The following is a 13740-nucleotide window of genomic DNA, read 5'->3' as shown; positions in this document are numbered from 1 at the left end:
TAATTATAAGTTAAACACACTGGCATTGTAGATATTAGAAGTGCCAAGTTGCAACAGATTTGTCTTCATGAGCTTATTCCACGAAGAGGAAAAACAACTGGATTGTCCGGTAAGTCCAGGACGCTTCGTTGTCTTCAGGAAACGATGATACCGATTTTCACTGTAGACTCAGAAAAGATACCGAACATGTCCGCAGTTGCCAGAATAACTCTTCTGATTTTGGGACAATTTAACATTTTATCGCTGTAAGATGAGTCAAAGGTTCTGAGGAGTCTCACAGTTAGTCTTTGCTCCTTTGACTCAATTGTTCCAGAAAAGGTTCCAGAGGCTGGTGTAACAGTCCTCCAGCTCTTGAAGGAGTCTTCCGACCCTGGCTTTAACTCTGCTGTTGTGTCAGGATTGGGGCATGAGTTTAGTTCCCCTCTTCCCTTCTATCTGAGGTATGTTCAGTAGTGTAGACCGTAGTATACTACACCATAGTCTCTTTGTTGGGGGCTTTGCTGAGGAGATGTATGGACAGGGTCTGTTGGGTCAATGTGGTATGGGGGGGCAAGGGAATCTGTAGTCGCACTCTCTGGTCCGTCTTCTTCCATGTCTGGAACAGATGCATGTGGTAGCGCACAGAGACCTGAGGGACAAATAAGCATCATGTTTCAGAACAGCAGTCAAAGGCCAGATACAGTAGCATGTTATGTGACCAAAGTTCCATACATATAGGCCCACACATATACCCTTTTTCTAACAAAGCTTACCGTGTATATGCAGGTTTTTTAAACTGGTAAACCTGCTAAAGATAGCCGATTGACTCCTTTGCCATTGCCAGTGATGCCTGTGTTTTTTTTTCTTCTGGTGTGTCATGTTCGACATGACAAAGGCGCCGGAAAACAGGTGTTAACTTTTCCTGCTACAGCTTTTCGATGCAGAGCAAAAAAAACTTGCAAACTCTGCTGTACATACACTTGATATCTTTGCTTAAACAATTAGGGATCGCGCAGTTGGTGCGTTTCGTTTGGGCAGGTGTGAATGCAGCAATCACACTCGGATGCGCACCAAAAGCAGACCAAACAAGCTTCCCGCTACGCTTTCAAACTTAGTGCAGACTAATGTGACATTTGAGCACTGCTCGGGCGGAGATGGACGGAATTTGTGGCTGAGATGACAGAAGTTACGACAACAGCATTGCACCGGAAAATGGCAGAAAATTAGTATATCTACACAGGTGTCCCGTTTCCATCACTGCAGATCGGAGCCTACAGCAGAGTGTATGTGTGTGTATGTATGTCTGTATTTTATTTCCTTCCTCTTGGTGGGTTTGCTACTTGTCAGGCTGCCATTGCAAATAAGAACCTGTTTTTAATGACTTGCCTGAAAAAATAGATTTGAAAATAACAAAAAAATTAAAAAGTAATTTGTCCCAGGAAAGAATGCTGATTGCAACCTTTCCCAATGTAAACAAAAGCCAGATGTTAGTGGGTTTAAGTGGGTTATTTGGCCAGTGGGAGAGGGGTATTAGTTCAGCTGAGCAAACTCCAGTCTCTGATGAAGACCATGTTGAAATTCTGGAAAAAGCTGGTAAATTGACATTGAGCTAAGCTATTATTTTGTCAAATGGCTGTCAATCTCGCACTTTTACTCTCAAAAATAACTTTAAATTTTTGTTAGTTTTGGATATAACATCTAACAAATTATTTAACGGATTGATTTAAAGGGCCTGTATTCGATATTCAGCACATTAATATAGCGGCAAACAAATATTGTCTATGTAAAAAGATAGTGGAGTAATGGCATCCTGAGCAGAGAATAAAGCCCCTCTCCCTCTGCGTGTGTTGTAATCTGAGCTCTGTTCTTTGTTCTGATAGCCGATCTGGCCGCAGTTGCGTATAAGTGCGTGTGAGTGCCTTGTGCGTCGGACTCCGAAGGCGTCGGAATTTGATGAGTTGGGGTACAGGGTTACACTTTACTTGAAGGTATCTACATAAGAGTGACATGACACTGTCATGAACGTGTCATAAACATTATAAACAAGTCATAAACGTTTATGACATAACGCCTCCTTTAGTAAGTGTCCTTCGGTTTTTGTCATGACAAGTTAGGGTTAGGGTTAGGCTGCAGTTCCCCTCAGCTCTAGAGTGCATTTGAACATCTTTCAGCTCATTGTTGACGTTGTACCCATGGTTGGATAAAGATCATATGTACTGTCTGAGTGAGAAGTACAGACCCTGAGCGTACCATGGTCCAGAAGATGTATATGGTGAAGAGGGCCAGCGTGAGGACCAGCAGCCCCAGGGCCTCCATGGTGTTGGTGTAGTACAGGTCCATGGCTCCCTGGACACACAGCCATCCTGACAGGTTGGCCAGCGGCGTGATGAACAGGAAGCACACCACATCGCCACACAGCGTCCTCCGCTGCTGCTGCACGGAGGGAGCACACAGCCACTGGGAAGGGGTAGGGGGGGCAGGGGGGAGGCTGGTTAGAAGCACATCAAAACAGCTCAACCTAAGGTCATATTGGTCGGCATGGTGTGGGTTGGGCTGTTTTTACTGAAATATGGATGGAAAATTAAGACCTAGGGGGGTTGAAGTAAAGCATTTGGCCAGCAGGTGGAGCTGAAGGATGGATCCTGTCAACTGTTAGTAGTAGTATTGGTAATAGTGAATATAAAACCCCTAAAATCTAGTACAGAAATGCTATCACACTACTACTACTACTACTACTCCTAGCATATGCATTAATATAAATACCTATGCCAATATTAAACTGTGTTCCATTTTAATGTTATATCAGACAAATGTATAACTTCTTACGTTTAGTGTTTAATGACAGTTTACTATTCAGTCACTACCAAAGCCAACACGATCTAGAGGGAAATATCCAATATAGTACACCATGAACCTGTCAATTTATTTTTATACAACGTTGAAAGCGCTTGTGAACAGTCTGCCTACCCCAATCTGTGTGAGTGTCAAGATGTAGTGTGAGTGTGTGGGAGCTGGGGTGGGTGGGACTAGCACAATTTCGGTGTACTAGGTGGATTAGCCATGGAACATTTATCACAAAACTTCTTTGCTTTTATTATCACCCTTGTCAATTTGTAACTCTGTTCAATGCTTTGCAAAAACAACAACAATAAAGACACTTTGATTTACAATGTGTGATAGTGATGTCACATACAAACTGTACTACATTTCTAATGTAAAGTATTGAACCTGTGTTTCTGTGCATGTGTGCGCATGAGTCCAGCGTTGCCCGACAGCAGGTTTATGGCGTTCACTGTGTAGCTTAACCTGGTGGAGAACCTGGTGCTTAATCAGCAGATTACTGGCTGTGAGCACACATGCAACAGGAAGAGCAGGGAGACGCCGAGGCCACTAATACACTGGTCTGTGATGTGTATTAGTATGGGGAGGAAACACCATCTAATCTGGCTCTCAAGCTAAGTGGCTTTAGGGGTGCAAGCGCTCCAGCTAATGGCAGCAGGTCCTGCAACGTGAAGGCAGCAACTCACCAACAGGCTCCAATAGTTCAATATTTTACAATGCTAATTTTGTTTTTTGAGAGTGAGATGAGATCCCAGACATGAAACCGATAAAAATCTTCTTATCTCACTCTTGGAAAGAAAGAGAAATAAAAAAGCTCGTCCTTTAACTGAAGAAAAGGAAAGACTTGAGTGCATACATCAGTGAATATTGTAAAAATAGAATAAAAACAATAAAAAGTCATACCACACACAGTGACCAAACTCGACCAAAGAAAGAAAGGTTACATGCCTGTGATAGAAAAAGGGAAATCTAAGGCTGAGATTAAAGTTTAGATTGCCTTAAAACCTTTCAGCATTAGCCTCGTGAGACCGTCCTGATCTCGCGAGCTCCAGTTTTCCACTCGCAGATCTGGCATCTTGAGACAGAGAAAATTTGGAGCCGTTCGCCAAACAACCGACCAATCAGCGTTAGTTTTGAGGCGGGTTTAGGTATGACGCAACAAGAAGCGTCTGTTCAGTCTAAACAACATGGCGGCTTCCACGGATGAGATGAGCGTAGCTATTGCGCAAGTTTTATCCGAATTAGAAAGTATTCCTCCATTGAAAGAAGAGCAAAAAACGGCACTGGAGGCTTTTCTCGGAGGAAAAGATGTTTTCTTTTGATCTGATTGGTTGATTTGGCCCGTCTATCACCAACATAGGTGGTGATAGACAGATGGTTTATCCAAACAGCTAACCAATATTTTTCGCCCCTTCCCAAAAGTTCTCCAATGGAAAGTTTCCAGATGGATATGCCAAGCAAATGCAAAGCAATCCATCTGGCCAGGTTATTTCAGGATGCCAGGTTAGTCAGGTTATTTCAGCATGGCTAACTGCTTGTGCTTTTTTTGCCGCGAAATTTGTTTGGATTGCGGTGGCACCCCGGATCGTGGCTGTGGCTGCTGCCGTGGTCCTGCTCTTATAATTAGTCATAGTTCTATTATCTTTACTGTTACTATAATTGACACTGTTCATCATGTCATTCTATTGTACCCACTGCTATGAGCCATGTTCTGTCTGAGGTTTCTGCCTGTTAAATCGAAGTTGTTCTTCGCTGCTGCTCCAATGAATGCAATTGCTCTTGGGGGGAATTGTTGGGGTCTGTAACTTTTAGACTTTGGTCTAGACCTACTCTATCTGTAACCTGTCCTGAGATAACTTCTCTCATGATTTAACACTATAAAGAACATTTAATTGAACTTTAATTTGAACAGAAATAGAATAAGCAACAGCAAATCAACAGGTGCCTCATTCATTAAAAGTTACTATTCACAGTGGCTTGAAAACTGTACTAATGTACAGTTGAGGACAATGTCATTCAGTCAGTCAGGGCTTTTACATACATTCAGTCTATTTTAGTGGATATAATGGAGATTGCCTGTGAAACAAGCTAAAGAAGGGCGTCCTGCCAAAAACGTCTGTGTGGCAATAAAAGGATTATTGGAGTGCTCTCCAAATTAACTTTGTGTATTTTATTGGACCATCTAACATATAGATATTTCTCAATGAGTATTATGCTTTCCTTAAACTAGTCAGCGGCCTGCAGCTGAGTATGATAGAACCTCCCCTTTTTCATAGGTGGTAAAAAACATCAAATGTAGCCACTGCATGTACGTATATACCCAAAGCAAACTAGAGAGTCAACATAATTTAAAGGGCCACATCAGTGTTTTTCAATCTGCAAAATGGATTTTCTATACATCTTAAGGTACGCATGAGTAGAGTACACCACTTTAGTTGGCTTGCCCAAATAGCAAATATATTTTCTCACTTAGCTTTAGTGGTATCAAGCCACACAGATAGTTTGGGTTTTATATGTCCAGGTTTTCAGATATTCATCAGTGCTCATATGGGTGGAGGTAGAAATCTCAAAGATCTCCATAGACTGATATATCAAAGCCTGGAAAAATAAAACCGATGTGGAAGCAATGTGTTGAACGAGCTACGTGACGATGCTGTGTATTGCGAGGACCTACCTCAGTAAGAGGTTTTGGCAGGCGCTCCAGTGCAAACTGGTGGTGGCAGAGTTCACAGTGGCTGCTGTTGGAGGCGGTGAGCCAGTGCTCCAGGCATGTGCGGTGCACCATGGCCAAGCTACCGCAACACTCGCAGGGGGACAGCAGCTCCCCTGATCCCCTGCCTTCATGGCAGATCCTACAAAACGGCTCGTCGCTGCACAGACTGGAACACAGAGAGACAACAGTCATGTCAGAGGAGAGTTAGTCTATGTCGACGACGTTTCATTCACGGGATTGTTCCGGTGCTGCTGGAGGTTTCGCCGCACGTCCCTCACCTTCCGCTTTTTTTTTGGCATTTTAAACTCTGGTCGATTCAGGAAACATCCTCCGAGCTTGAACTGACAATCAAATTATATTTATATTTTTTTGGGAAAAATTCTCATCACACACTCGACAGCCATTCAAATTCCAGAGCTTGCCTTCCCGAGGCTATTTTGCAGAGGCACTGTACCTACGTCCAGCACTTAGCACCACCCAAGACGATTGTGCACAGTGCTGTGGAGATAGAGCTGGCAATGCAAGATTAAAGGAGAGTTAGTCTTGCATGCAGAGGAAGGTCTGGCTAGTCCACACAAAATCCCGGATAGGAGAAAAACGTGCTCTGGTTTATTAGCATTTCTTTAAGCCAATCACAATGAAATTGGGCAAGCTTAGCGTCTGACGGAGCCACGGTGCTGCTGCAAAATAGCCTCAGGAAGGAACTTATTTTGGTGGAACGTGTACGTTCAAAGGTTGTTTTAGTCGTGCAACAAAAAATTCAGATTGGACAGATAGTCTAGCTAGCTGTCTGGATTTACCCTGCAGAGTTCTGAGGAGCAGTTAACCATAGTCCTCATAAATCAACCAGAGTTTAGAATTCCAACACAAAGAAAGAGGAAGGAAACGGGCATACATGCATCCGGCAAAATTTCCTGCGGTACCAGAGCAATCCAACACAAAGAAAGAGAAGGGTGAGGGACATCTGGCCAAAAATGAGAGACATCCGGCGGAATTTCCGGCAGCAACGGAGCAATCCCGGAAATGAACTGTCGTTGATATAGACTAGCTCTATGAGATGTTAGGTACTTGGAGGAATTGTGCAATAATGACATTCACACATTTTTCTTTTGTTTACAATAAATAAATAATTACAAATCTTAAAATCAAGTTCATAAAGTAACTTTCTTTGCATTCATTTGACTCCCAATCAAGATACACTGGTAAGAATTGCTTTCAATTGTTAATATGTACTTAAAAACTGTTCTGAAATGCAAAATAATAGAATTTTAATCATGTGATAAAATATGCGATTAATCGCGATTAACTATAGAACTTCAGCGATTAATCGCGATTAAAAAAAAATTAATCATTTGACAGCCCTAATTATTAGTGGTTTTTGCTATTTGGGTTTAAGTTTAGTTCCGTCGCCGTAGTTTTTTCTACGTCTGTTGGACTTCTGGATTGTCTATAACAAACACCATGTTCGAACATAGGGATGCTCATAAGTGTACCTGTTACCAGAGCACCCTAGGCCAAAGGTCAATGATCGATTTTATAATCGTTTCATCTGATCTGAGGCCGTATGTTTTGGACACTCGGGTGAAGAGAGGGGCGGAGCTGTCAACCGATCACCATCTGGTGGTGAGTTGGGTCAGGGGGTGGGGGAAGACTCTGGACAGACCTGGTAAGCCCAAACGGGTAGTGCGGGTAAATTGGGAACGTCTGGAAGAGGCCCCTGTCCGACTTTCAACTCACACCTCCGGCGGAGCTTTTCGTGCATCCCTGTGTAGGCTGGGGGCGTTGAACCTGAGTGGACAATGTTCAAAGTTTCCATTGCTGAAGCTGCAGCGGGGAGCTGTGGTCTTAGGGTCTTAGGTGCCTTAAGGGGCGGTAACCCTCGAACACCGTGGTGGACACCGGTGGTCAGGGAAGCCGTAGAAGGAGTCTTTCCGGGATATGTTATCCCAGAGGACTCCAGAGGCAGTTGCAAGGTACCGAAGGGCCCGAAGGGCTGCAGCCTCTGCCGTGAAAGAGGCAAAGCAGCGGGTGTAGGAGAAGTTCGGAGAAGACATGGAGAAGGACTTTCGGTCGGCACCAAGGTGCTTCTGGAAAACCGTTCGCCACCTCAGGAGGGGGAAGCGGAAAACCATCCAAGCTGTGTACTGTAAGGATGGGATGCTGTTGACCTCAACCGAGGAGGTAATAGGGTGGTGGAAGGAGCACTTTGAGGAACTCCTAAATCCAGCTAATATGCCCTCTATGGTAGAGGCAGAGCTCTAGGATGATGGGGGATTGTCGTCAATTTCCCTGGTCGAAGTCCTAAGGTAGTTAAACAACTCCACAGTGGCAAAGCCCCAGCGATTGATGAGATCTATCCAGAAATGCTTAAAGCTCTGGGTGTGAAAGGGTTGTCTTGGTTGACATGCCTCTTCAACATTGTGTGGAAGTCTGGTGCCTAAGGAGTGGCAGCATTTATGGACAGGATATCGAGGCGTAGTCAGGGTTGGGAGGGGTTGCAGTTCGGTGGGCTGGGAATCTCATCGCTGCTTTTTGCAGATGATGTGGTCCTGATGGCATCATCGGCCTGTGACCTTCAGCACTCACTGGATCGGTTCGCAGCCAAGTGTGAAGTGCTGGGATGAGGATCAGCACCTCTAAATGGAGTGCCTTCTTCAGGTAGGGAATGAGTCCTTACCCCAAGTGAAGGAGTTCAAGTACCTTGTGGGTCTTGTTCGCGAGTGAGGGGACAATGGAGCGCGATTGGTCAGAGAATCGGCGCAGCGGGTACGGTATTACATTCAATTTATCGCACCGTTGTGACGAGAAGAGAGCTGAGCCAAAAGGCAAAGCTCTCAATCTACCGGTCAGTTTTTGTTCCTACCCTCACCTATGGTCATGAAGGCTGGGTCATGACTGATAGAACAAGATCCAGGGTACAAGCGGACAAAATGGGTTTCCTCAGGAGGGTGGCTGGCGTCTCCCTTAGAGATAGGGTGAGAAGCACAGTCATCCGTGAGGAACTCGGAGTAGAGCCGCTGCTCCTTCGCGTTGAAAGGAGCCCGTTGAGGTGGTTCGGGCATCTGGGAAGGATGCCCCCTGGGCGCCTCCCTAGGGAGGTGTTCCAGGCACATCCAGCTGGGAGGAGGCCTCGGGGAAGACCCAGGACTAGGTGGGGGGATTATATCTCCAACCTGGCCTGGGAACGCCTCGGGATCCCCCAGTCAGAGCTGGTTAATGTGGCTCGGGAAAGGGAAGTCTGCTGGAGCTGCTACCCCCGCGACCTGATACCGGATAAGCGGACGAAGATGGATGGATGGATGGATGTAATTTAGGGTCCAGGTTATAAAAACCAAAGGTTTACTGAAGTGGATTCAATCACACTCTAAGTTTCAATATATAAGAGATATTAGACTTAACCTCCACATTAGGTGAATTTATGTTTCTGTGCTGTTTACATTCAGCACAAAGCAGGGAACATGCTGGATAATATTTGCTCCTGCAGTCAGGTGTTAAATTACATTTCATGCTACTGAAAATCACTCACAAAAACACTCACACACACACTTTCATTCATCTGTACATGCATTATACCACTGACCCCTTCCATATATCCACACCCCATCTTATTATTCCTATTAATTTGTGTGTGGACTCCCTCTTGATTACAAGCCAGAGCTACATTTGTAACAGCAGTAACACATGCCAAATTCCAATCCTCTGCATTGATACCCAAATCTTGCTGCCAAGATAATCTACAACTATCTGTATGTAATTTATATAAAGCCATCAGGCTATTATAGATATGATTTTATTTTTTGGCAGAGAACAATCAGGGCAAAACAGATCTTCCAAGTTGTTCCTAACATTGGAAGATAATTTAAAAATGAGCCTTACCATATTCTGTTTAAATTTGTTGAAATGACTTTAAGGTGCCATTACAAACAAATTTAAAAGTAATTGCATAAACCAGCTCCAATGCAATCTGAAAATGCCTGATCCAGTCATTAATGGAGGAAAGTGAGGATCGTTTGCCTGGGGGGCATATGATTCCTATTTATGATTATATAAATATATGTTTTTGATTTTTTTCAGGGGTTTATGATCCATGTCGAACGACACTTTCAGTGCCGGTTCTAGGCCATTTCAAATGGAGGGGCTAGGCTGGGGCCGCATGCGATTTTAGGGGTACCAAATATATTAAGCCCAAGTGTTACATACAACTAACCCCCCATAGGTTTGGTTCTAAGACTAACGATACACATGTAACAATAAACACAAGAATACTCATTCAGTGTTAACTAGTCTATATCCTTGGTGTTCCACTTCCGAGATTGCTCTGGTGCCGCATGAAATTTTGCCGGATGCACGTATGCCCGTTTCCTTCCACTTTCTTTGTGTTGGAATTCTAAACTCTGGTGGATTTATGAGGACTATGGTGAACTGCTCCTCAGATCTCTGCATGGTAAATTGAGACAGCTAGCTAGACTATCTGTCCAATCTGAGTTTTCTCTCACACAACTATTTTACAGCAGCTCTGTGCGGACTGCGGAGCTTAGGGACCGTTCGGTATTCATGGAATGGACCACCGGAGGAAAATAGGGGAGGGTCATGTCTTTTGTTTTGTTGAAGGGAGGGTCACCCAACTTTTTTATTCATGAAAAGAGCAAAATTTCAAAGTGGCTTGTTTGGTGCATATTTATCCATGTAGCTCTCAGTCTCGGCCCCCCAGCAGATGGGTCTGACCGCATACGTGGAATTAAAAAAAAATTAGTGGAATAATTACGACCAGATATTTTATAAATATCTTAAATAACACAAAACAACTAAATGGTGGTAGGTAATACATCTGATTTCATATACTGCTTTAGTAAAAAAAATATTACCTGGCTGAGGATGGGAGCAGCAGGACGCAAAAAACGAAAGTTACTGTTGCACTAGTCTGGACATCTTGCCGTGCCAACCTTGCAATAAAGGTTTCCTAAATGCCATGTATATACATGTGATGTCAGCTTACTAATTGATTGCGGGTTTTGTGTAGATTTGGACTTTTATACGTTTTATTCCACTTTGTTTAAATGGCGAAGTGGAGAGGCCTCGTTCACCTGTTTGGAGCTGGCTGGTGAATGTGACTCTCGTATCGGCCTTGCTAGATACACCGTGACCCTTTTTGTGGATCTACTGATCGCTGTGGATTACTTTTTTTCCGTGTCATTGGAATACGGATCTTTTTTCTTAACGTGTTTTAACGTTTTATGGTGAGTTTGGAGAGGCATCTCAACAGACTGTAGGTCGAACACTGATTGTTCACCGTTACATTTTAGTTGAATTTAAGCGTCTGTCTATTGCGTTCCAAAACAGCCGTGCCGTGATTGGATTTCATCAGGGGGAATTGTTAAATTGTTACAATGTAATTTAAAATCTGCTTTAAAAATAAACACGTGTTTTGGAACATAATGTTCAGCTTCGGCACCTTTACCTATGTGCTAAAATATACAATGACGAAGCCTAGTGACAAGTCCATAGCAACCATTGTTGAATTGGTGATTTCCCAGTGTCCTTTGCTGAATGGTCTCAACGTTTTATTGTTTTATTTCATGTGAATACTAGTTTACTGGAGTAACTTAGTATTTGAAGTAATGCAGTAATGCATTAGTGTGCATTTAGTTTCCATGCTTATTGTGTTTCCACAACTATGTTAGTGAGTAAATCTACTGAAATGACCACCACACCATAACAGAGGAGTGGGATGCGTAAGATGAGGATGCAGAGGTTAACTCATGTACGTTATGGCTATAAAAATCAAATGGCATCTGTACTTCTTTGTAAAGTGCAACCTTGCATGCAAGGGGAGGGTCATGGGAAAATTATTACTGATGAGGGGAGGGTCAAGTCTTTTTAGGTTAGAGGCCACAAAACTCCTCTGGTGGCCCCTTAATTAAATAACGAGCAGTCCCTTAGTCCCTCAGATCTCTGCATGGTAAATTGAGACAGCTAGCTAGACTATCTGTCCAATCGGAGTTTTCTCTCACACGACTATATTGCAGCGGCTCTGTGTGGAGTTTAGCACCGCCCACGACGATAGTGATTGGTTTACAGAAATGCCATTAAACCAGAGCACGTTTTTCTCTCATCCCGGAATGCTATGTGGACTAGCCAGACCCTCCTCCACTCCGCAGCGTGTGGATGGTCTGGCAAAGCGAGACTAAGTGTTAACCTACAATTTATTTATCAATGCACATGGATGATATCCCCTCTTTGGGGATAAAGGTAGGGTTAAAGAAAATATTTGCCACAGTTAGGGGGGCCAGAGGGGGGGTTAATATTATGGGGGTACTGGCCACCCTCCCCCCCCGAGAACCGCCACTGGACACTTTGAATAACCTTAATTCATGCATCCTGAACCATTAAGACAGAAAGCAAACATACTTTCCCAGAGGTATTGTGCATGCACTTCCTCTTCCTATCAAACAGCTGGACAGAAGAGATCAGATTTTTGTGTTACCTGTCAGGGATTGCTGCACATTCCTCAGTGGCCATGTCACATGTGTGCGTTACTTCTTGGTTGCAGCTGTTGAGTTGCTCCTCCAGCCCATGTTCAGGCAGTACCTTGACCTCCCCCACAGGGCTGGGCACCCACAGGCCCAGGGGTTCCTCTGATGACATGTCTGCTATGTAAGGGGCCATTCACTCATGCCAGGAGCATCACATCTGTTAGCAGACAGTGACACAGACAGGTACGCTATATACAAACAATTCCCAAATTAGTTCAGATAATGTGACAGGCACAAATTCATGATCCAAATGGGCCTAACAGAGTTTGATACAGGGACCAACTACTTTAAATTTTGTGGGGGGGTCCAGGGGTCCCCAACAAAAAAGGGTGAATCATTTCATAAGTAACACAATGACAGAATGTGTGATTATTTGGCTCATGAGTTTGAAACACTTTCTGTTATAAAACATCTAAAAGCACAAATCCTATCAGATGGGGGACTTTGGGAGAAAATCTTATCAAATGGGGGTCTGTGGTCTAATTTGTGTCAGTTTAGAGGTCCTGGGGTAGCAGACAGATTTGTAATTGGGATTTGACAGACTAATGCAGAACGGGTTGATTGCTTGGCCTCCTTTATTGCTCCAGAACCACCAACCCCCAAAATAACTCACAGAAGGCCCTCAAACCAACCCAACTGTATACTACTGACTTTCGGTGTACTTTAGAGGAAAACATTGTACTACTGCATTTACTGACTGCTGTCATCGACATCATTTCAGTGAAAGCTCCAAATAACCAACTACATGCTAGAAGCAAACAAGCAGACAGACAAAGTTAACAACCCTCAGCCTAACTAACTAATTATTTAGTTTTTACGGCCCGTAACTTTACGGTTTTGTTTTAACTGTCAGTAGTGGAGCATTGAGCAGCTAAAGAGACAGATATTTCCCACAGAAGTTGGTGGAGACCAAAAAAAAGACCCCAACACAACTCTAAATGAATGCTCATGTTGCTCTGTGTCTGCTGGGTGTGTTCATAGGCAATAGTTTGCTAGCCTTAACTTTATAAGAAAAAATATTTCAGCTTGTTCAGCTGCCCCAAGTTGACAAAAATCGATTCATGCAGCTATATATATAATATATAACTATATAATTTCATCTATTTTTTAAGAAAATAAATTTTTACAATGCAGATTTGAACTGTAAATGTACTTACCTGTCTAATGCAACAGACAGGTGACTCCAACTCATAACATTTGTACTAGAGTTTGTTCTCTCATTTCACTTCAATAGTGTTGAGAGGCTCAACCTACAGGTCACTCTGTTTGAAATAAGCACGCATGATATCAAACTTGGTTCATGACAAGCTGGAGTTCTCCACAAACACCGAAGCCCCAGCAGTGACGCAGTGACACACATAAACACAGCAGTGAACGGCTGCAGACAGAGCCTATCACACATACAGTACAGCTAATGACAGCTAAGCCAGTAGGCTTCAAACAACACCTTGTACAAAAGTAACACGTCCATTTCTAACAGCAGTCTTACCAGCAGCTTGGTATCCACAAACACTGTGTGATGCTGTGTGCTCCCGTACAGTGAACAGCAGCCCGTTCCCCTCTGTTTATCAGAGTCTGTGTGTGCAAGCTTCTCCCCTTAAAGCAGATTAGCGTGGCCGACGGACGCACGGACGGTGAGAATAGTGAGGGATTAGACGCAGAGGGAAAGTAAGG

At 43.7% G+C, this 13740-nt stretch overlaps 1 protein-coding gene across 1 annotated transcript; it reads right to left on the bottom strand.

The window, feature by feature from the left end:
* Positions 1–469: 469 nt before the first annotated feature.
* Positions 470–12199, bottom strand: marchf3 (membrane associated ring-CH-type finger 3). Its single transcript, XM_078256614.1, has 4 exons — positions 12018–12199; positions 5495–5699; positions 2230–2436; positions 470–628 (listed from the first exon to the last, which is right to left on the bottom strand). Exons 1-4 carry the CDS (start codon positions 12197–12199, stop codon positions 470–472), a joined length of 753 nt encoding a protein of 250 aa, XP_078112740.1.
* Positions 12200–13740: the final 1541 nt, after the last annotated feature.

The sequence above is a fragment of the Sander vitreus genome, chromosome 1, assembly GCF_031162955.1.
Source record: "Sander vitreus isolate 19-12246 chromosome 1, sanVit1, whole genome shotgun sequence".
Lineage (NCBI taxonomy): Eukaryota > Metazoa > Chordata > Actinopteri > Perciformes > Percidae > Sander > Sander vitreus.
Note: the sequence above shows the minus strand (reverse complement) of the source record. Positions and strands in the feature narration are given on the sequence as shown.